At 35.1% G+C, this 21,758-nt stretch overlaps 1 protein-coding gene across 1 annotated transcript in view; it reads left to right on the forward strand.

Annotated features, from left to right (window-relative positions):
- Positions 1-21,758, forward strand: part of ZRANB3 (zinc finger RANBP2-type containing 3) — a 302,057-nt gene that overhangs the window by 106,032 nt on the left and 174,267 nt on the right. The window contains exon 3 of the mRNA XM_008695852.2: positions 13,348-13,366. Within this exon, the coding sequence (XP_008694074.1) occupies positions 13,348-13,366 (19 nt within the window). The remainder of the gene's footprint in view (positions 1-13,347; positions 13,367-21,758) is intronic.

Here is a 21,758-nt window from a genome sequence, read left to right on the forward strand (position 1 = left end):
ACACACACACACACACACACACACACACAGGAGTATATTATTCAACCTTAAAAAAGAAATTAGTCCTGCCATTTGTGACAACATAGATGAAATGAGAACATTATGCTGAGTGAGATAAGCCAGACATAAAAAGAGAAATAATGCTTAGTCTCACTTATACATGAAATCTAAAAAAAGTCAAACTCAATGTAATGTAGTATGATGGTGGTTACTGGGATGTAGGGAAAAGAGGTGGTGGTCAAAGGGTACAAACTTTCAATTGTAAGATGAATAAGTTCTGAAGACCTGAAACATAGCATGGTGACTATAGTTAATAATCTTATCTTGTATACTTGAAATGTTAAGAGGTTAGATTTTAAGTGTTCTCACCACATACACACAAAAATGGTAACTGTGTGAGGGAATGGATATGTTAATTAACTTGATTGTGGTAATCATTTATATATATATATGTATATATAGTAGCTATATATAGTTATATATATAGTAGTTATATATACATCTCATTGTATACCTATATATACATATACAGATATACATATATATACATATATACATCTCATTGAATACCTATATATTTATATAAATGGTAGTTATATATATATAAAATATCAAAACATCTCATTGTATACCTTAACTATATTTAATTTTTATTTGTGAGTCATACCTCAGTAAAGCTGGAAAAAAGAAATACAGTGTTTTTAAACTACTATCTCAGATAGCATTAGGTTCTTAAGGGTACATTCAATAGGTGACATATTACAAATGCCATCAACTAAAATTCATAGATTTTTTAAATATGTTCAGGGCTGCAAGAACTAATGCCACAGACTCAAGGTTTAGAGTAGCACTTACAAAGTTACACCAGGAAGTAATGGTGATGAGGAGTGTAAACTGTAGTTCACCTCAATTCCTAGATTGGCTTTTTATAGATATTCAATTTATATTCTTGAAAGAAAAGCATATAAGATTGATTAGGCAGCGAATTTTTTTCTAAGTCACAAGACGATAATGTCAAAATGTTGTAAGAAATGTTGTATTGCTTACTATTCTCCGTTGTTCTTGTAATTGAATTGTACTTTGAGTGCTAGTTCTAAAGAATACTGATAACATGCTTTTGAAAGAGAAAGATCTCAGTATTTGGCCAGAGGAAGTCAAGCACAAAATTTTATCAATTTGAGACACTTTTTCTCTAATTGGCTGTCTCTGTGACATTGTAGCTCTTTCTATCTATGGCATCTGATTTCGTCAACTATTATTTTGTATTTCCTCAATTGTGAATTTATAACAATTCTGTTTTTATACTCAAGCATGGTTCTTTGAACTTAGTCCCATAAAATTATATCTGTTGGTATGGGCTTTGCTCATTCTTCTGATAAATCCACATTTTGTTTCTTCATACTGTGTTAATAGAAAGGTTTTATTTATCAAGCCAAAGTCATAACCCTTTGGCACTGTGCCAGAAGCTTCCTTCAGGTCATTAAAGATAGTTCATGAGTATATTCTAAGGCAGAGATTGGCAAACATTTTCTATTAAGGGCCAGATAGTAAATATTTTAGACTTTCAATGCCATACAATCCCTGTTACTACTACTCAGTTCTGTCTTAGTCACACAAAAGTAGCCATTAATAATATATAAATGAATGAGCTGAACTGTATTCCGAAAAAACTTTATTTACAAAAATAATTGATAGGCCAGATTTGGCCTATGGACAGTAATTTGCAAACTCTTATTTTAAAGAAGTCAGAATTCTTATTTTTAATTGTTTAGTACTGAGTTTTCATGTAGATTCTAGTCCAAAAAATAGTACTCTGAAAGTTTCTGGATTATCTGAATAACTACTTTATTCAGTTATGGATATATTTGGTGCTGTTTTACATTTCAGATTGAATGCGGCATTTGTCCTCCTGCACGTTCTCAGGCTAAATGCTTGTTATTGTGGATCATTGAATGAGTGGAGGTTTTTGCGATAGTTGGAATAGAGAAAAGTGAAATAATTGAGATGTCGCCTGAAACATAGGAGTGTATGCATGCGGAGCATCGTAGTAATAAGAGAACTGATTTTTCTAGCTTCCAGACTTTTAACTTTCATTATCAGTAACTGTAATAGTCAATATGAAATGAAGAACTTTTCTTCTTGAGTATAGCCATGGCCATATACCTATCTGGTACAGATTTCAATAAAAACTCAGAGTTGACTTGATCTGTATGCAATAATGGCTACAGTAATCACTCTTACTTAAAATTGACCTTGGAATTTGTGGCAGAGCCTGAGATTGCTTTCCTAAATCCTTCACAGATATAACCCTGGGCATGGGGTCTGTGTGATCAGCTGAAACACCTTTTTCCAAACTCGATTTTGATTAGGAGTGGTTATGTGATACTGTGTGGCCAATGAGACAGCAGGAGAAGACACTGGATGGTGATTCAGGGAAAGCTTGTTAAAATAGAGTCAACTTGTTTGGCAGGTGTCCTTTTATCCTCTTCCTTTCTTCCTGTATCAAACATTGATGCTAAACCTGGAACTGTGCCAGCTATCTTTTGCCCTGCCTGGAAGGACAAGAAGACTGTAGAGGTGACTCTGGTACTTGGCTGCTCCAGTGTGGACTTAACTAACTCCAAACTTCCTGTTAAGGAAAGGGGGTATGGTGGTGGGTGAGGTGGTAAATAATCCTATCTCTTTTAGCCATTATTATTTGGCTCTTTATATGTGCAAGTGGGCTCAAGTCTCTATCATTAAAGAAGTAAATTGAAACAATATGATAATAAATTGAGTTGTTTTTATTTTGTGGTTTATTCTTAGATTTGTAAATGTGTTCTCATTTTTGAAATATTTTCAGGTTTTATTTACATATAATTCAATAAATCCAAAACCAGGCAAAAAAAGAATTCATAAATAAAGGTTAGTGTTCTATTTTATTCTGAGAGAAGCTCTCAATTTGTAATAAATTATTTAACTTATTTTTCTATCTACCTGTCAACATTTAAGTATCGCTGATGTACATGTCTTTATTAACAAAGCAATTTTGATACTATGAATCATTTTTTCTACTTTTAAAATCACTTTAGATTAGTTCAAGCAGACCTAACTTACTCCTTAGTTTCTTTTTATATAAACTATATTTTGTTTGTAACTCTAATATATTCTAATGAATCTTACTGTCTAATTAAGCCCTAAAAATCTTCCACTAATTGCTGTAGGAATAACCAACTTTTTTGACCCTAAAGTTTTATAAACAAGAATAAATAATTGTGTAAAAGCTAGTTTGTGATATATTGGCCCAGTGGGAATTATTATACATACTGAAAACAATAATAATTCTCTCAAAACAGCTGATACACACCTTTTGTTAAAGCCATCTAGGCGAATGCAGAGATTTTTTTTTCCTATTTTGCTCTTATTAGTAAAAGTTATGGGGCAATTTTGTGCTAATGAAGTCAGACTAATGAAGCACAATATTTTCAGGATATTATCAAGCATTAGGGACTAGTTTTTTTTTTTTTAATGCTCATGAACAGAAAAAGCAATTATTTTTAAAAACTTACTTTGTTTTGGTATACACAAAGGATTTGTTCATATTACCCCACATCTTTTGGGTACCTTTTATGCCCTTTCTGTATGACTCGTGTTTCATAATGGGTAAAAAGAACTAAAATAAAACAAAACAACACATATCCTTTTAACTTTTTTTTTTTTTTTGAGATTTTATTTATTTGAGAGAGAGAGAGTGTGCATAAGCAGGGGGAAGGAGAGGGACAAGCAGACTCCCTACTGAGTAGGGAGCCCAATGCCAGGGTGGATGTTAGGACCCGGGGATCATGACCTGAGCCGAAGGCAGATGCTTAACCGACTGAGCCACCCAGGTGCCCCTTTACTTGGTTTTCAAAGTCATAACAGGTGCAGCAGATGTGAGTTGATTTACTTAGTCATTCTCCTCTTCCTTCCCTCCTAACAGACCTAGAGTTCTTTAAGTACACATTCCCTGTGCTTCTGAACATTGGTTGGTAAAGATGAATTGTCTGGAGCTACGTGGGATGACAGAATAGAAAGATGGCATGAGTAGGCTACAGAATTAGCCACCCGGGAACCATCCCACTCCTGAATTTCTTGTTATGAATTATGTGATATATTAATTATTTTTAGTGATTGAGCCATTTTGAGTTGAGTTTCTATTCTTGCATTGCATCCTAAAGGAAACATTGTTTATAAAACCAGTTTTTAAAGTCAGTCACATTTCCTTTTGTTTTTAATGCCTAAATTTGAAGCTCCTGTCCTCTGTAACTCCCCTATATATGTTGCCAGTATTTAGTTACTGACAGTGAACATAGTTATTTGTTGAACAGAACTTATCACCAGCAAAACAACAATAATGTTTTTATGGTATCTTTCCATTTACAAAGTACTCTTTTACTTCATTTTATCACAGCTCAGCCTACTTGCCTTAGTCATTTCATAAAATAGATGAGACGAAGAAGCTGGATATAGAGGTCTAGGATATATTTAATCATATACTTGCAAATAAAAGCATTGCTTTAAGCTTTTACAGCAATTCAGCAGACTGATTTGACATGCTATCAAAATAAATACTGTTGTTTTGTAATTTTAATTTTGAACAGAAATTTCTGGCCCAAGGATAAGAATCATAGACTCAGATCAATTGTTTGAATAACTCCTTTTGAAATTTTTGTATTATTTTATTTTATTTATTTTATTTCATTATGTCTAGGACTTACGTAGCTTTAGTTTCAAATATCAACATGTGTAGCATATCATAATAACTTCAGGATATCAAGGGAAAAAATGTCAAAATAAAGGTTTATGATTTTTTTAAAGATTTTATTTATTTCTTTATTTGACGGAGAAAGAGCGAGAGAGGGAACACAAGCAGGGGGAGTGGGAGAAGAAGCAGGCTTCCTGCTGAGCAGGGAGCCCAACACGGGGCTCGATCCCAGGACCCTGAGATCATGACTTGAGTGACGGCAAACGCTTAACAACTGAGCCACCCAGGACCCCAAATAGAGGTGTTAAATGTGAATCTGGAGCATATGCTAAAAGCCTTAGGTACAGATTTAGGACTCATATGGGTATCATTTCAAAACTAGGAGAATGGATGATAGCCTTAGGAATAGAGGTAGACCACAAAGAGAAAATGACTATAAAGGTTGAACACTGAACCAGGTAGGTAGAGGTGGAGGCATAGAGGAAAGAGACAGAAATGAGAGCTAGGAGGAGAACAGAGCATCTGGGAAGCCCAGGAGAGCTTTTCCAAGAAGTGGTTGTTGTATCCCAGACATCTATGAAGAGGCCACTCTAGAAGAGACCTGCACTTGAAGGTTCAGTTGACAAAGCAATGGAAACAAAGATTTTAAAAAATATATTTTTTAAAGATTTATTTATTCATTTGAGAGCGAGAGAGCACAAGCCGGGGGAGAGCAGAGGGGAGAGGGAGAAGCAGACTCACCACTAAGCTGGGAGCCTGACATGGGGCTCGATACCAGGACCTGGAGATCATGACCTGAGCCGAACGCAGATGCTTAACCATCTGAGCCACCCAGGCACCCCTAAAAAAAAAATTTTTTTAAAGATTTTATTTATTTATTTGACAGAGAGAGAGACAGCCAGCGAGAGAGGGAACACAAGAAGGGGGAGTGGGAGAGGAAGAAGCAGGCTCCCAGGAGAGGAAGAAGCAGGCTTCCAGCGGAGGAGCCCAATGTGGGGCTCAATCCCAGAACTCTGGGATCACGCCCTGAGCCAAAGGCAGACGCTTAATGACTGAGCCACCCAGGCGCCCCTAAAAAAATATTTCAACCTCAATTTTTTCCTTTTCTTTTTCATCCTGTTACATGCTATATTGTGCACTTTTGGGATTTTACACAAGATCAGGAAAGGTTATATCTAATGTTATTTTATATGTATATATATATATTATATATTTATATTTATATAAAAATATAATATACACACACACACACTTAAACAGAATGTTTCTAAAAAGCTACACAAGAAATTGGTAACTTTGTCATCTTCAGAGCAGCTAATATCTGGGACACCCTCAATGAATAGAAATTGGAGAGAGACTTTCCACTTTTGTACCTCTTGAATCGAGTACATGTGGATATATATCCTGTTCAAAAAATAAATAATATTAAAGCTGAACAAAATAAAAGCCATTTTATTATGTTGAACTTTTGTAGTTATGGGGGAAGTATTTTGAGACTTTGCTCTGGCTAGAAAAATTATTATGATTTGATCTTCTGTAGCTTTGCCTCTAGGGAGAGTGCATGGGGCTTGTTAAAATTACATTAAGTTAGCACTGGTCAGTTATACATATATACCAAAGTGTAGTATGGGATATAATATGGTTTAGTTTGTAAATGGTTGATTCTTCCTAAAGGGCAGATTGCATATAAATATCTAGAAGGTTAATATTTTCCCACAGGAAATAGCCTACTTCTGAGGCCAAAGCATGCCTGGTAATTGACTAAGCAGACCTTGTGTTCAGGTACTGAGTCCTGATTTCTGCACTTAAGATTCCAAACATCTTACATATGTTCAACTTACATGTGTTCACCTCACTGAATTGTCAGTGTTACCAAAATTTTCTCTTGCTGTTCTCTTGCTGCAGTGGTACCAAAATATTCTTTTGCTGTTTTCTTTTTATAGACATGATATATTCAAGAAATATGGGTGTTAGTTATTGAAAAGGTGGGGTTTTTTAATATAGAGAAATTGGAGAAAAGCTTTGAGTTAAACACAAATTGTTCAGTTCTGTGAGTCTTAGATTAGAAATTTAGCTGGTGGGTAAAATGATTCTCAGAAAAGTATAATGTTGTTTAGCTTTCTTTCTCCTAGCTGTATGAAAATTTGAGTTAAAAATAGCAAACACCGAGCATGTGCATCCAAAGATATGGCTGCTGCAAACACTGGAATATATATGTCTTGATACTGTAAGTGGACGATTAATGTAAGGAGCCTCAAGGTTTTGGAAACAACTCAGTGAAATGAAAAGTTGCTTTTTGATGTCTGTAGCCAAGCTGGATAAATTATAATTCAAGCAATTAACATGAATTTGAAACAAAGAATATTATTTATTTTTTGTAACATTGGAAAACTGAACTGCTTGTGTAATTCAGATAGAATTATATAGCTGTTGGCACATCAAACCAGGCTTGGCAAATACAATGGATACTCCTTTAAAGAAGGAAGTTTTCTTTTTAGCTGTAGGTTAAAGTCCCTGTAACACATTGTGTTTGCCATTTTCCAATGGGAGAAAAGGCTATTTTTATTTCTATGGATAACTATGGTTATGGGTATAGTCTTTTGATTACAACGTAGAATTTAGTTTCATCAAATATGGTATAAAATTTCTCTGAAGTGAGAGATTATATTGGCCATATTTCCCTTTTTTAAATTATGGTAGCACAGTTAGGTCTTTATCAGTCAGCTTCCTTGTTTTCTTTCGCACTATTGACTCCTTGCCCAGTCTTAAGGTTTCAAACACGTTCTATAGCTACTGCCCTATTTTTAATCTTTTTTTTTTTTGCTACCAAAGTTTCTTTTTAATTACTCTGTATCTGTTGACTCATTTTTTGCTGCCTACCATGTTTTTTTAAATTATGTTCAGTTAGCCACTGTATAGTACATCATTAGTTTTTGATGTAGTGTTCAGTGATTCATTAGTTGCGTTTAACACCCAGTGCTCATCACAACACGTGCCCTCCTTAGTACCCATCATCCTGTTACCCCTTCCCCCATCCTCCTGTCCTCTGAAACCCTCAGTTTGTTTCCTAGGGTCCATAGTCTCTCATGGTTCATCTCCCTCTCTGATTTTTCCCCTTTCAGATTTCCCTCCCTTCCCCTATGGTCCTCTGTGCTATTGCTTATGTTCCGCATATGAGTAAAACCATATGATAATCATCTTTCTCTGCTTGACTTACTTCACGTAGCATAATCCACTCCAGTTCCATCCATGTGGATGCAAATAATGGGTATTCATTCTTTCTGATGGCTGAATAATACTCCGTGGTATATATGTACCACATCTTCTTTATCCATTCATCTGTTGAATGGCATCTTGGCTCCTTCCACAGTTTAGCTATTTGCCCACCATCTTCTTAACCACTTTTGTGTAATGCTTACAAGTAAGCTCCTGGTAACTTTTATGATGGCCTTTTAGCTGTCATCCTTTGCAACATCTTTGTGGCATTTGGACACTGTTAACCCATTTACTCTCTTGTGAATGTATTTCCCCTGGGCTTCTTAGACCCTGATCTTTGGTCTCTTCAAACACTTCTCTTCCTTCCATTTTTTTTTTTCTAAATGAGAATGTTTCCTAAGGTTCTAGCCATGAAAAATTCCTCTCCATCTTTTTACAATTTACACATGAGAACCCCATTCATTTCTGTTTTTTCTATGATCATCTTCATGCATAGATACTTTCTCATTTTTATTTATTGTCTTGACTTGATTCCTTAGTTTATAATCCACACTTCTACCTGCCTGCTAGATATCTCACTCATAAGATCAATAAGATACTTATTGGGCTATTTATACTATTCTATGTTTTTAAAAAAGTCTTCTCTGGACCCTAGTTTTCCTGCCAACTACTACCATGTTTCTCTGCTTCCCTTTATAGGATAATTCTTTGTGACGGTAAACTCTATTTACTCTCTCCCCTTCCTCTCTTCCCATTCTCTCCTGAACCTACTCAAGGGAGGCTTTTATCTCCTATCATTTTATCAAAGTTGCTCTTGTCTGAGTTATGAATGATAGCTTCCCAAATCAAATGGTCAATTCTCAGACCTCATTTTACTAGATTTTTTAGAAGCATTTACTATAGTTGTTCATTCTCGCCTTGTCAAAAAAAAAAAAAAAGTCTTCATTTGGCTTCTAGGGCATCACATTCCTCTTGTATCTTTTTACATTACTGAACACTCCTTCTCAGTCCTTTTTGCTGGGTTCTTCTCCACTTTGTACCCCTATTTGTTGGAGTGCTGCAGGAGTCAGCCATAACTCTCTTCTCGTCTCCCTATACTCTTACTCCCTAGGTGATTTCATTTAGTCTCCTGACTTTAAAAATTATCTGTTTGGTGTTCTGCTTTAGAATAGTTTTAGTACCCCCTTTCCTTTATTACCTCTCTTTAATTTTTCACTTACAAATTTTCAGATTATGTACCTTCTGCTTCTAGAGTTCTTGTGTGGAATACACATCTTCCATTAAATTCATACATATGAAGCTTCATTGCTGACTGGATTTCCTTTTTATCTTCTCCTGTTTTGAATCTGTGGTAAGGTGTGTTTTTTGTTTGGTTATTTTCTTAAGTATTTTTCCTCCTCTGGTTTACTTGTGTTTTATAATCTTAGAGATATTGGGTGGCCTCAAATATCTTTTTGCCATTGCTTACAAAAAATGGGTATGTTGGCTAGATAAAATATCCATGAGTTCTGCTTTCTGTTTGGGTAGTCTGGATCCTCCTTCATGATTTTTTAGCTTCTACTGTTGATGATGATAAGTCTAATGCCAGTCTTGGTTTTGCCATTTATGGATAGTTGTTCTTTCTGTCTGAACACTTGGAAGATTTTTTTTAATTGTTTAGATTAATGATTTCATATGACTAGATATTTTTGTCTTTTCTCTTCAATCCAACCTGAAACTTAGTTACCCTTTCCAATTAGATGTTTTTTCAACCTGGAGAACTTTTATTATTTATCTAATTGTTCCCTCTTTTTCACACGGTGTCTGTTCTCCTTTTGAAACCTGTTTTTCACATATTAATTTTCTGGGTCTATCCTTCAAGTAATTTTTCTTTTCTGTTACTATTATCATTTACTGAACTCTGTGTTCTGTGTTTTGAGATAATCTTTGCACTTTATCTTCCCATCTGCTTAATTAGGTACCAATAACGATCTTTTTTTAAAATTCTTGAGCTTATTTAGTTTGAAAACGTGGTTTTAAGTTTCAGTGTATGTGTTGTATTAGAAATTATGTAAATGCTCTAACAAATTTAGTGCAGGTGTTTATCTTTTCTAGTACTTCCCATTTCAATAGGTACATGTTCTGATTTTTCCGTCTTATCTGTTCTTTCAAGTGTTGGAGCCTCTCACATGGTCAGTTGTTTTTCTATGATGGCTCATTGAAAATCATGTCTGGTTGTTGAACGGTCCTTAACCACAGAAATCCTGGAGTTCAGAATACATACAGTGCCTGAAGTGTAAGGACAGTTAGCCCACCAGATACCTAAAGGAAGCCTAATGTTCTCTAATCTATTTGAACTGCCCTCGTTCTAAAGTGGGGAAGACTCATCTGTTTCATGATAGGAAAATACAGCATATTCCAAGACATTGGAGGTAATCTTACCATGAGGGTCTTCAGCTACCTGGAAGCCAAGTTATTTCCAGTGATGCTGCGTTTCAGTAAGTTAGCCACCCATGGGATAATGTAACTGTACACATTTGCTCCGATGTTCCCTCACTAGAGCCTTAAGATGTATAATAGCGTGCAGGTCTCAGCAGCTGCTTAACTTTAGAAAGTTCAGGATCTTGGAGTTGGCATAGAGGGGGGAAAAGCCACAGTCAAGTTGTCATGTTTCAGAATACTTTGGATCCTTACTCATTCCAGTGCCATTTACATTCTGATAACTTTCAAATTTCTTGTATCTCGTCCTTACCATTCCCCTGACACACACATCCAGTTGCCTACTCAACAGTTCAACTTGGTAATCTAATGGATACAAAGGTTGCATGTCCAAGACTTGATTGTCATCGCCAAAGCTACTTCTCTTGAGTCTTTCTTATCTCAGTGAATGGCATCTCAACCATTTTTTATGGTTAATTGCATAAGCCAGTATCTTAAGATTCATTCTTGACTTCTCTCTTTTATTTTACACATCCTAATTAATCCACAAATCCTATTGGCTATACTTTCAAAATGTACCTAAATTGATCACTTCTTACCACCTCCACCACTCATCTGTACATCATTGTTTCCCTCCTGGTCTACTTCAGGTGCCTCCCTCCTTATTGTTCTTCCGGCTTCTGCTCTTGCCCTCTACAGTTTATTCCCTATAAGCCAGAGTAATCTTTTTAAAAGGTAAAATTTTGCTTCCCTCCGAAGGATTCTAAGAAAATCCAAACTCCGTGCAATTGCTTATGAGGGTCTCCATGCTATAAGGCGCTCCTGAACCTTCCAACCTTATTTTCTACCATTTTCATGACTTAGTGCATGTTAGTCACATTAGCTTCCTTGTTCCTTCTTAATTACATCATAACCATCTTATCTCAGGGCCCTTGCTCTTGCTCATCACTTTATTTAAGAATACTCTTCTTCCAGATTTTCTCACAATTCCTTTCCTCATTAAATTTGTGTCGTGCTCACGTGAACAGACATTTCTCCAAAGAAGACAGACAGATTGCCAACAGACACATAAAAAAAAATGCTCAACATCACTTGGCATCAGGAAAGTAGAAATCAAAATCACAATGAGATACTGCTTCACACTGGTCAGAGTGGCTAAAATGAACAACTCAGGAAACAACAGATGTTGGCAAGGATGTGGAGAAAGAGGAAGCTTCTTATAATGTTGGTGGGAATGCTAACTGGTTCGGCCACTCTGGATAACAGTATGGAGGGTCTTCCAAAAGTTAAAAATAGAACTACCCTATGACCCAGCAATTGCACTACTAGGTATTTTTATTTTTATTTTTCCAAGGGATACAAACATAGTGATTCAAAAGGGTACATGCACCACAGTGTTTATAGCAGCAATGTCCACAATAGCCAAAGTATGGAAAGAGCTCCGATGTCTATTGACAGATGAATGTATGAAGAAGATGTGGTATATATATTACTCAGCCATCAAAAAGAATGAACTCTTGCCATTTGAAATGACACGGATGGAAATAGAGCGTATTATGCTAAATGAGAGAAGGACAAATACCATATGATTTCACTTATATGTGGCATTTAAGAAACAAAACACAGGGGCGCCTTTTCTATGTTGCCTATATCACCTTACCCTATTTGAGTTAGTTTTTTTTTATTGGCACCTATCACCGCTTAAGCCACATATTTGCTTATTGTCTTCTTTTAGTCACCCTCTATGAAGAAAGAACTCTGTAATTCACCGCTATATCCCTAGCACTTAGAACAGTGCTAAGTACATAGTAGACAGTTAATATACACTTCAAGTGACATCTTTACCAAATTTGAGTTGCATTTTTAAAATGAATATATATGCATATGGATCTTTCTGGAATAAATCATGTTTTTCAAATTACTATTTTTTAGTTTTCTGTTTGTTAGACTTGTTTGCAAAGCATGTAATAAACTTTTTTACTTTTGAATATGTTTTAAATTTCAAGTATTTGTATTTTATTTTTCTCTAAAAATACTTTTATGTAACCTGACTTTTTTTCCAAGATTGAAATTCCATTTTACCTGTAAGTTATCCTTTGATAGTATATTTATTACCAAATCCTAAGTTTTGTTTTATTTTAAAAGAAATCTTACAAAATTGTGTGATGTTAAGACCATTGAGAATAAAGGAAGAAGAGAATGGAAATAAGTACTTTATTCCTTTCTAATTATAGTATTCTAGTGATTTCTAGGTTGCCTGGAAATCCTCTCAATTACAAGATTGGCTTTTCCGCATATGATGTACTCAGTGTCTCTAAGGGACCCCTGGTGATCCTCACCACACCTGCTATTCTTTCTTTTTGCTCTTTCTTTTTTAGTTTATGACCCCTCTCTTCAGTTTTTGACCCGTATCTTCAGTTTTCAATGGATAAAATTTACTTCCATAGGTGAATAAGAAAGAACAGAGAAGAGAAGATTTAGCCAAATAGTACTAGAAACCAAAATTCAGCTTGAAAATAAGCTTAGCATGTATAATGTAGCATATAAAATTGTAGGTATAACATGCTAATATGTGGCTAAGATTTATTTTCTTGTGCTTTTATACAGCATTCTTCTAATCTCTAGAGAAGGCCAATTTTAAGATTTATTGGTAAGGAGGGAAGTCATTGGTACAATCACTTGCCATTTTGCCCTCATTTTTGAAGGCTTATTATAACTATCTCCATGGGTGGACATGGGGAACATCTCTGAAGCTCTAACCCTCCTGCATACCCATATGCCATTGGCAGCTGGAGAGTCTTATATAATCAGCACTGGTCCATGTTCTCAAGCACACTTGTAAATACCTCTGGATTACTGCTTTAATATTTGTAAACTGTTGAAAAAAAATATTTGTAAACTGTTGTCTGGCAAGTTTCTTAATCAAAACTTTTAAAATGGTTGATTTTGATAATTAAAATATTAACTTGGTTTTATTATTTTTTTTCCAGATGTATGGTGGCTGATGAGGTAAGTATTTTCATGATTTTTATGTCTTTTATAAAATTCCACAACCAATTTTTAGTGTCTACTATTTACCATATATTCTTTGTCTTTCCATATGACTCTATGTCTATAGAGAGAGAGAGAAGGAGAGGGGACAGATAAAGAGAATGAGAATGAATGTGTTGTGTACATATTTGTGCATGCACATATACATACACATGCATGCAAGGTGTGTACTTGAAACATTATTATTAACATCAGTGATCCAAAATTTTATATTGTTGCCAGAGAAAGCATGAATGTGCTTTAAAATTCAGCCTCAAATGAAACTGATCTCTTTTTCTTTTGTCATAATACTGCCAGCTTAAAAGTTGAATTTTTAAGAATTTGCTCTAGAAGTTATTGTTAATTTTTTCATATGAGTGTGAAACGTAGTATTAAAGTGTTATTTTATTATCGCTAAACAAAACAGTTTGTTACTATGTACTTATATAATGTTTTCTCACTGAAATGGAAGTTCTTGAACGTTATTTAAACTATGATACTCTTTACATACATTCTCAGTAATGTGAATCAGTAAAGTTCTAATTTTTACTCATTTTGAGAAATGTGTTGCTGTTTTCATGATACCTTTAAAAGTAACAGCAAAACGTTTAAAAAATAGAAATGAAGAAAACATACTGAATTTTTTAAAAATGAAAGTGAAACCAAAGAGATTCTCCCAGTCTACTGTCTTAGCTTTAGTTACATATAAACTCACAATGGCTTATCTCCGCAGTCTCTTTTTAGGAAAAAAATAAATTACAGTGTAACATGAACATGAATGCTGTGCAGAAAGGTTGATACAGGGTTTCTTGGTTTATGGTGATTTACAATTACTGAAGTTTTTAGTTTGAACTCTTTATTCTATAGGCATTTGTTTAGATTCGATGTTAGGAGTTTAGAAACATAGTCATTGCCTATGAAGAACAACAATGTAATTGAGGGGACAGGACATAGACATTTGGGAAACAACAGCAATTTCTGTTTTGGAACAGGATGAATTCCAAAAGCCTCTTCATAAATTAATAAATTTGTGAGTCCAAAATGACTGAAGGAGGCTCATGTTTTTAGTCCCTGAGTGTTTTTACAAATAGGAATGTAGACTTATCCTTCAAAACCTCAAAACTAATAACCATTTTATATAAATGTATAAAATATATGTGTGATACATATATGGATGCGTGTGTGTATTTATATCAGTTTTTTCTGTGGTAGGTCATTTAAAGATTTTATTTATTTATTCGAGAGAGAGAGAGAGTGTAAGCGAGTAGGGGAAGGGGCAGCGGGGGAGGGAGAGAGAATCTGAAGCAGACTCTGTGCTGAGCACGGAGCCCAACGTGGGGCTTGATCTCACAACCCTGAGATCACCACCTGAGCCAAAACCAAGAGTCCAAGGCTCAACCAACTGAGCCACCCAGGCACCTCTATATCAGTTTTTAAACAGATCAATTTTATGTCTATAGGGATTATATGGTATCAAGTAACAACTATTTTGATAATCTCTCCACAAGTGATTGAGACGGAAAATCTTCTCAGCTGTGTCATGTCACTGCTACCTTGTTCTTCACTTTGATGTCATGGAGACATCATAGAGACATTTGAATGGGGCTTAAATCTGTGGAAGTGTTCATGGATTGAAATAAACACTTGATTGGCCCCTTAAGCCTTCTTCACTTTTCTTAACCAACTCCTGCTTCTCCTCAGTTAACATTAGACTAAGGATTGTGTAGAGCTCGTGATGAGCCTTTAGCCAGTAAGAGTTTTTCATTATACCAGCTGCTTTTCCTCATCTCTTACTATTTACAGTTTCATAGCACTTGTCACATGTTGAGTGATTTCAACACCATTCTTACAACAGCATTCTTAGTTCTTAATTTAATAAATTTTAAAGAACTATTTAATATCTCCTCAGCACTTAAAAAAAAAAACTCCACTTTGTGTCAGTCATAATTACTTCTCTCTTTTCACCCACATTTTAAAGACGTATTCTTTTGCACCTATTCAGCTTTACAGGGTTATTATGTTAAATCCTGTCAATGATGTTAATTATGAAAAAAGAGTCCTCAACAGTGTGATGCACAAGTGTAAGATCATAGCTCACAACCTCTAATATCCTCTGTTAGCAGTAGAGTTGAAATGGCATTTTTATGGAATCTTACTAATGTGGATGAAAGTTAGTAAATTAAAAGTATTGAAGTAGAAAGAACTTGTATATATGTAAATTATGTGAACTCTGGTTTTGACCTTCATTCAATTTCTTAATACTGTTCTCCTTTTCTTGCTCTTATCACAAAGTGGTAGTCAAGTCAGAGAAGGAAATGTAGTTTATAATTTGGAGGTCAACCACCTTTTTCTGATTTTTAAATTAAAAAGTATGTTTTGATATGATGAATATTTGACTTATCAAATAGCTAAAAGCCTTAGGAGCGCAATTTTACATCTCTGTTATGAAACCTCCTTTTTTTAAATGCTTGAATACCCACTTGGAGTATTGTGTAATTTAGCTGTCTACTGTGATCTTTCCTCCCTAGCTTTAGAAACAAATGACTTCCTTCAACTGGCATTACTCCCCCTTCTAGTATTTTTCCACTGTTATCCTTTTTCTAATGTATTCATTCCTTGTGAATTTATATAATCTATCTACTGTATATAAGGTAATTATTAACTTTAAATTGGAATAATGACTTAAGTTCTGTTTAATTTTAATTATGTGATCATTGTGTGTTTCACTTATAAGACTAAATTTTAGAGAACAACAAAGCTGCAACATTTAATGAAATTAACTTTACAGACTGTTTTAAACACTTCCTAATCGCCCCCCCCCCCGTCTTGGTTTAATGCAATTAAATGTTGTTTCAAGAACTGTGTAATGAATATACAGAAACTCTTGTGAATTCGTGTTCCATAAATAATGGAATTCAGACCATAGTCCACAGTCAGGCTGTTGCACTGTTATCTTGTTTTTTAATAATTGCAAACCACTTTGTTCTTGTTCTTCAGCTGAAAATTATTGAAAGTGTTTATTCATTAAAAGTTATAAATGTAGGGCACCTGGTGGCTTAGTCGGTTAAGTATCCAACTCTTAATCTTGGCTTGGGTTTTGATATCTGGGTTGTGAGTTCAAGACCTGCATTGGTCTCCACACTGGGCATGGAGCCTACTTAAAAAAAAATTGTAAATGTGAAAAATAGTTTCACATTAACACAAACCAGGTAATTTAATAGAATATGCATGCAGAAAAATATTAAGCCTACACATTTTCTACTTTATTTGTCAGGTATTTAAAAACTTTTGTTCTTGGGGCACCTGGGTGGTTCAGTCGGGTAAGCATTTGCCTTTGGGTCAGGTCCTCATTGGGCTCCCTGCTTAGTGGGGGGCCTGCTTCTCCCTCTGCCCCTCCCTCTGCTTGTGCTCTCTCTCTCTCTCTCTTTGTGTCAAATAAATAAATAAAATTTAAAAAAAAAACCTATTGTTCTCTGTAGAAATACAGTGTTTAGCAAATTTTACAGTGTTCATTTTTACTTAAGAAGATGTGATTAATATCCTGGATTTACATAATAGCCTAATATTGTGTCATAATGGACAAAAGTTTTAGTACATGGATTCTGTCTTTACTTGTCTACGGTATCTATTATCAAAGCCAGAAAATTCCTACTTTCATCTTATGTAACATTTTTTTGTTAGTACTCTATTTTAGTCCCCCATCCCTAACACACACAAACACACACACACACACACACACACACACTTTTTTAAAAGTTTCCTCCTTCCTGTTACTTGAGAAAACATTTGTGGGGGGGTATACAAAATAAAGTACTGCTTCCTTCCTTTTTCAAAAGAAAAGGAAACCATTTGTTAAGGCTGACCTACTTGGTTTCCCTTTATGGCTATTTTGGGGCACATTAATAGATAAATATTTGGAACAAAGGCCCTATAGTCATCATTATCAATGCTTTACTTTCGGTCAAGGTGCTTCTCTGGAAGAGGAGTTTGGGGGGAAGAGGCTGTGGGACTTGTGCTATGCTTGTAGAAGTATTTCTACAGGCAAACGTCAAGTTTGAAAACCCTCGTCAGTTTCTCTGCATGCATAAATGTGTAGGTGTGTGGAAACAGTGAAGGACCCTTTTGAAGGTTATTTTTGCTCAGAAGACCTTAAAATTGATACTCTGATATATACTCTGCCAATATTAACTATATAGATTTGAGGACTATGAAATTAAAATAGACGTGAAGAATTTTAGTTTTCCTTTTTTATAAGCCTACCCACAATTGACAAAGTGAGCTGAGGTGGGTATCTACAAATCTTAGATGTCCTTTACCAGGCCCAAGCTGAATTACACTCTCTGCTTGAGTACTTACTGTTTGGGATTTATAACCTTGATCTATTTCTGTCGAATGAATGAACTAGTTAGTTTACACTTAACTAACATGTGTGTGCTAGGTCCTGTTCTAATGCTTTACATGCGTTAATTTACTTCATACTCACAACAACTTTATGAGGTGGTATTATTATTATTGTTATTATTATTCTCATTTTATAGATGAGAAAGCTAGGAACAGAGAGGTTAAGCAAATTGTCCAAGAAGCTGAAATATTTGACCTGAAGTAATGCAGCTCCCAAGTCTCTCTATCAGTTACTGTTCTATGTGAAGTCTCTAGGCGCCAGACTTCCTATATTTAGCAATAGGAGTCTTTAGGACGGAAGAATCTGCAGGACACGGTCCTCAAATGAATGAAGCTGAATGTTAGAATAAGGATGATGGCATAAAAATCTTTGCTGGTAAGAGTATCTGTATTCCTTTAAATCAGTATCATTTGCTTGTTTCCTTCCTTTCTTTATTTCTAAGGCTAGCCTTATTTTTTTAATGTCCTTTTTAAAAAATAATCTTTTATTTTAGATTTTTTAGAATTATTTAGGTTTTAAATGTATTGAATTATTATAAAGATAGTACAGAGTTCTTTTGTACCCCATATCCAGTCCCCTATATTTGTCTTAGATTAATATGGTATATATGTCTTAATTAATCAACCAATATTCATGTGTTATGATTAACTAAAGATCATATTTTATTTAGGTTTTCTCAGTTTTTCCCTAATGTTCTTTTTCTGTTCCAGATCCCATCCAGATACCCATTCCATTTAGTAGTCATGTCTGTGTAGGCATCTGGGGGTTGTGACAGTTTCTCAGACTTCCCTTGTTTTTGAATACCTTTACAGTTTTAGAATTAATGGTTGAGTATTTTATGGAATGACCCTTAATTGGTATTTATCTGACGTCTTCCTCATGATCACACCAGAGTAATGTATTTGGGGGAGGAAGATCACAGGGGTAAAGTGCTTTTGTCATCATGCCAGATCAAGGGTACATACCATTAATGAATTTTCGCCATAGGTGTAAATCACCTGTCTTGATACCGTGTTTGTCAGATTTCTCCACCGTAAAGTTACTTTTTTTTCCTTCCTTTCCGTACTGTATTTTTTTAAAGAAAGTAACTATGTGCGGCCCATGATTAAGGAACAGGGAGTTATATTCCATTTCCTTAAAGGCGTAGTAAATACACAAATTATTTGGAATTCATTCATTCATGCATTCACTTTATCATTTGTTTATATCCATATGGACTCCTGAATATTTATTTTTATGTTTTGGGTTATTATCCACTGCTACTTTATTTTTTGTTGTTGCTCAAGCTGTTCTAGCTTTGGCCAGGGGGAACTCTTTCAATTCACTCCTGTGTACTTTTGACAAACCCCCTTCATTGTGGGCTATTTGTTTGTCTGTTTTGGGGTGGGTTTTTTTTGAAGGATTTTCTTTTATATTTTGAGCATTTTCTTACTTTTTAGTACTATAAGATGCTCCAGGCTCATCTTATATATTTCTTGCCCCAGTCCTAGAATCAGCCATTTCTCTAGGAAATCCTGGATTCTTTTTATTGAAGAATGATATTAGAACCAGAATCTAGGGTCGAGGTGTGTATTCATATTTACAGATCCTTTCAGCTGGTAGAGCAAGGAGGTGTGTATTCGTATCTAGGTCCTTTCAGCTGGTAGAGCAAGGAGAAATGTGTGTGTGTCTGTCTGTGTGTATACATACGTACATACACATACCTACAAATATTTTTATATGTAACCATCTGTTCATACTTATGTCTCCAACTCTAATTGATTACCACACAGTTAATTCTAGACTCTTCCCCTTGCTTATCTATAACCTCCCATTCTGACAGTAAGAATCCTGGCTCCCACCATCTGCCATCCATTTACTTAATTGTTTTTCAATTCCAGTATACATGTATGGTGGTTTCAGTAGTGTTAACCCGTATACCTGTGGGAAAGAAAATTGTCAACTAGAGTATAGTGCTTATGTACAGTTCCTTTTGCCATTATTCTTACAGATTCCACTCAATTTTAAAATTACTTAACTCAGCATCTTATTCCTCTACTTCCTTCAGTGAGAGTGTTTCATATTTAACGATGCATTTAAATTCTTTTAACATATTCTGTATTTCATCATGGGATCCCCTGACCACCTAACTTTTTTTAAAAAAATATTTGTGGACATTAAAGTTTATTCTTTGTAAAGTTCTATGGATTTTCACAAATGTTTGAGGTCTTGCATTCACCATTACAGTATCATACAGAATAATTCTACTGCCTTAAACAATTTCCTGTGCTTCACTTATTTAATTCCTCCCAAGCCAGTACCCCGAGACAACCACTCATGTGTTTAATGACTATCGTTTTGCCCCTTTTAGAATTCCATCTAATCAGAAGGACACAGTTCGCTGCTTTTTCAGACTGGGTTTCTTCAGTTAGCCTTATACTTTTAAGATTCATCCATGTCTTTTTGTGGCTTGATAACTTTTTATGATGGAATAATCCATTTTATGGATGTGTACATTTTATTTTTCCAGTCACCAAGATAAAGTGTTATCTTAGCTGCTTCCAGTCTTTGACAATTATTAAGGCTACTGTTACTGTTCACATGTAGGTTTTTGTTTGGATAAGTTTTTAAATCAGTTGGGTAGCTATCTAGGACTGCAATTGCTGGATTGTATAGTTTGGTTAGTCTCCTAGAACTGCGATAAGGAACTTTCACAGGCTTTGTGGCTTAAAACAGCAGAAATTTAATCCTCTCACAATTCTGGAGGCTGGAAATCTGAAGTCAATGTGTCAGGAGGTTTGGTTCCTTCTGAGGGCTCTGAGGGAGAATATGTGTGATGCCTCTCTTCTAACTTCAGGTGATGGCCAGCAGTGCTCTGTGTTTCTGGACTTATAGATGCATCACTTCAAACCCTGCCTCCATCTTCACATGCTCGTCTCCCTGTTTGTTTAAGACCTTTTATCAGGATACCAGTCAGATTGGATTAAGGGCTCACCCTATTCCGATATGACATCATCTTAACTAATTGCATGTGCAGTGACCCTTTATCCAAATAAGGTCACATCCTGAAGTACTGGGATGTTAGGACTTCAGTATATCTTTTGTGGGGGACAGAATTAAACACATAATGTATGTAAGACTGCGTTCACTTTTGTCAGAGGCTGTCAAACTGTCTTCCAAAGTGGCTGTACCATTTTGCATTTCTGCTAGCAATAAATGAATGCTTTTGCCCAGCATCCTTACTAACAGTTGGTATTGTGAAGTTAAAATTTTTTTTTAATTTTATCCATTCTACTCTGTGTAGTAGTGTCTCCTTTTTGCTTTAATTTGTGATGCTCTAATGATGCAATGTTGAGCATCCTTTTGTATGTTTATATGCAATCTCTCTATCTATTTTTGGTGTGGTCTCTGTACAATTCTTTTCCTCATTTTTAAAACTGGATTGTTTCTTTTTTGTTATTAAGTTTTAAGAATTCCTTGTCTATTTTAGGTTCAAGTCCTTTATCAGTTATATGTTTTGCAAATATTTTCTCCCAGTTTGTGGCTTGTCTTTCCATTCTCTTACAAGTGTCTTTCATAGAGCAGAAGTTTGTAATTTTAAGTCTAACTTATCAGTTTTTTTCTCATTGATTTTCCTTTTGGTCTTTTGGTCTTTCCTTTGGTCTTTTATAATGTGATATCTTTATTACATTGTTCTTTTTATGATGAATGCCTTTCCTTCTGTATCCCACTCTTTCCCCAAGTCCATCAACAAAATCACCATTCAAAACACACTTCAGATATCTCTTATTCTGTATCACCATCCTTGTTGCCTCTTAGTTCCTCTGTTCTTGTATTTCTACTATAGTTTAAATTATGTTCTGTACTCATCTGCTTCTCTCCCATAGATGGAAACTCCTAGGACTCAAGCCATGTCTATCTAATAGTATCTGGGGAATACATTTCCTGTTACTGCTTTATGAATGAATGAATGAATGAATGAATGAATGA

Source organism: Ursus maritimus, unplaced genomic scaffold (genome assembly GCF_017311325.1).
Source record: "Ursus maritimus isolate PB19 unplaced genomic scaffold, ASM1731132v1 scaffold_1, whole genome shotgun sequence".
NCBI lineage: Eukaryota > Metazoa > Chordata > Mammalia > Carnivora > Ursidae > Ursus > Ursus maritimus.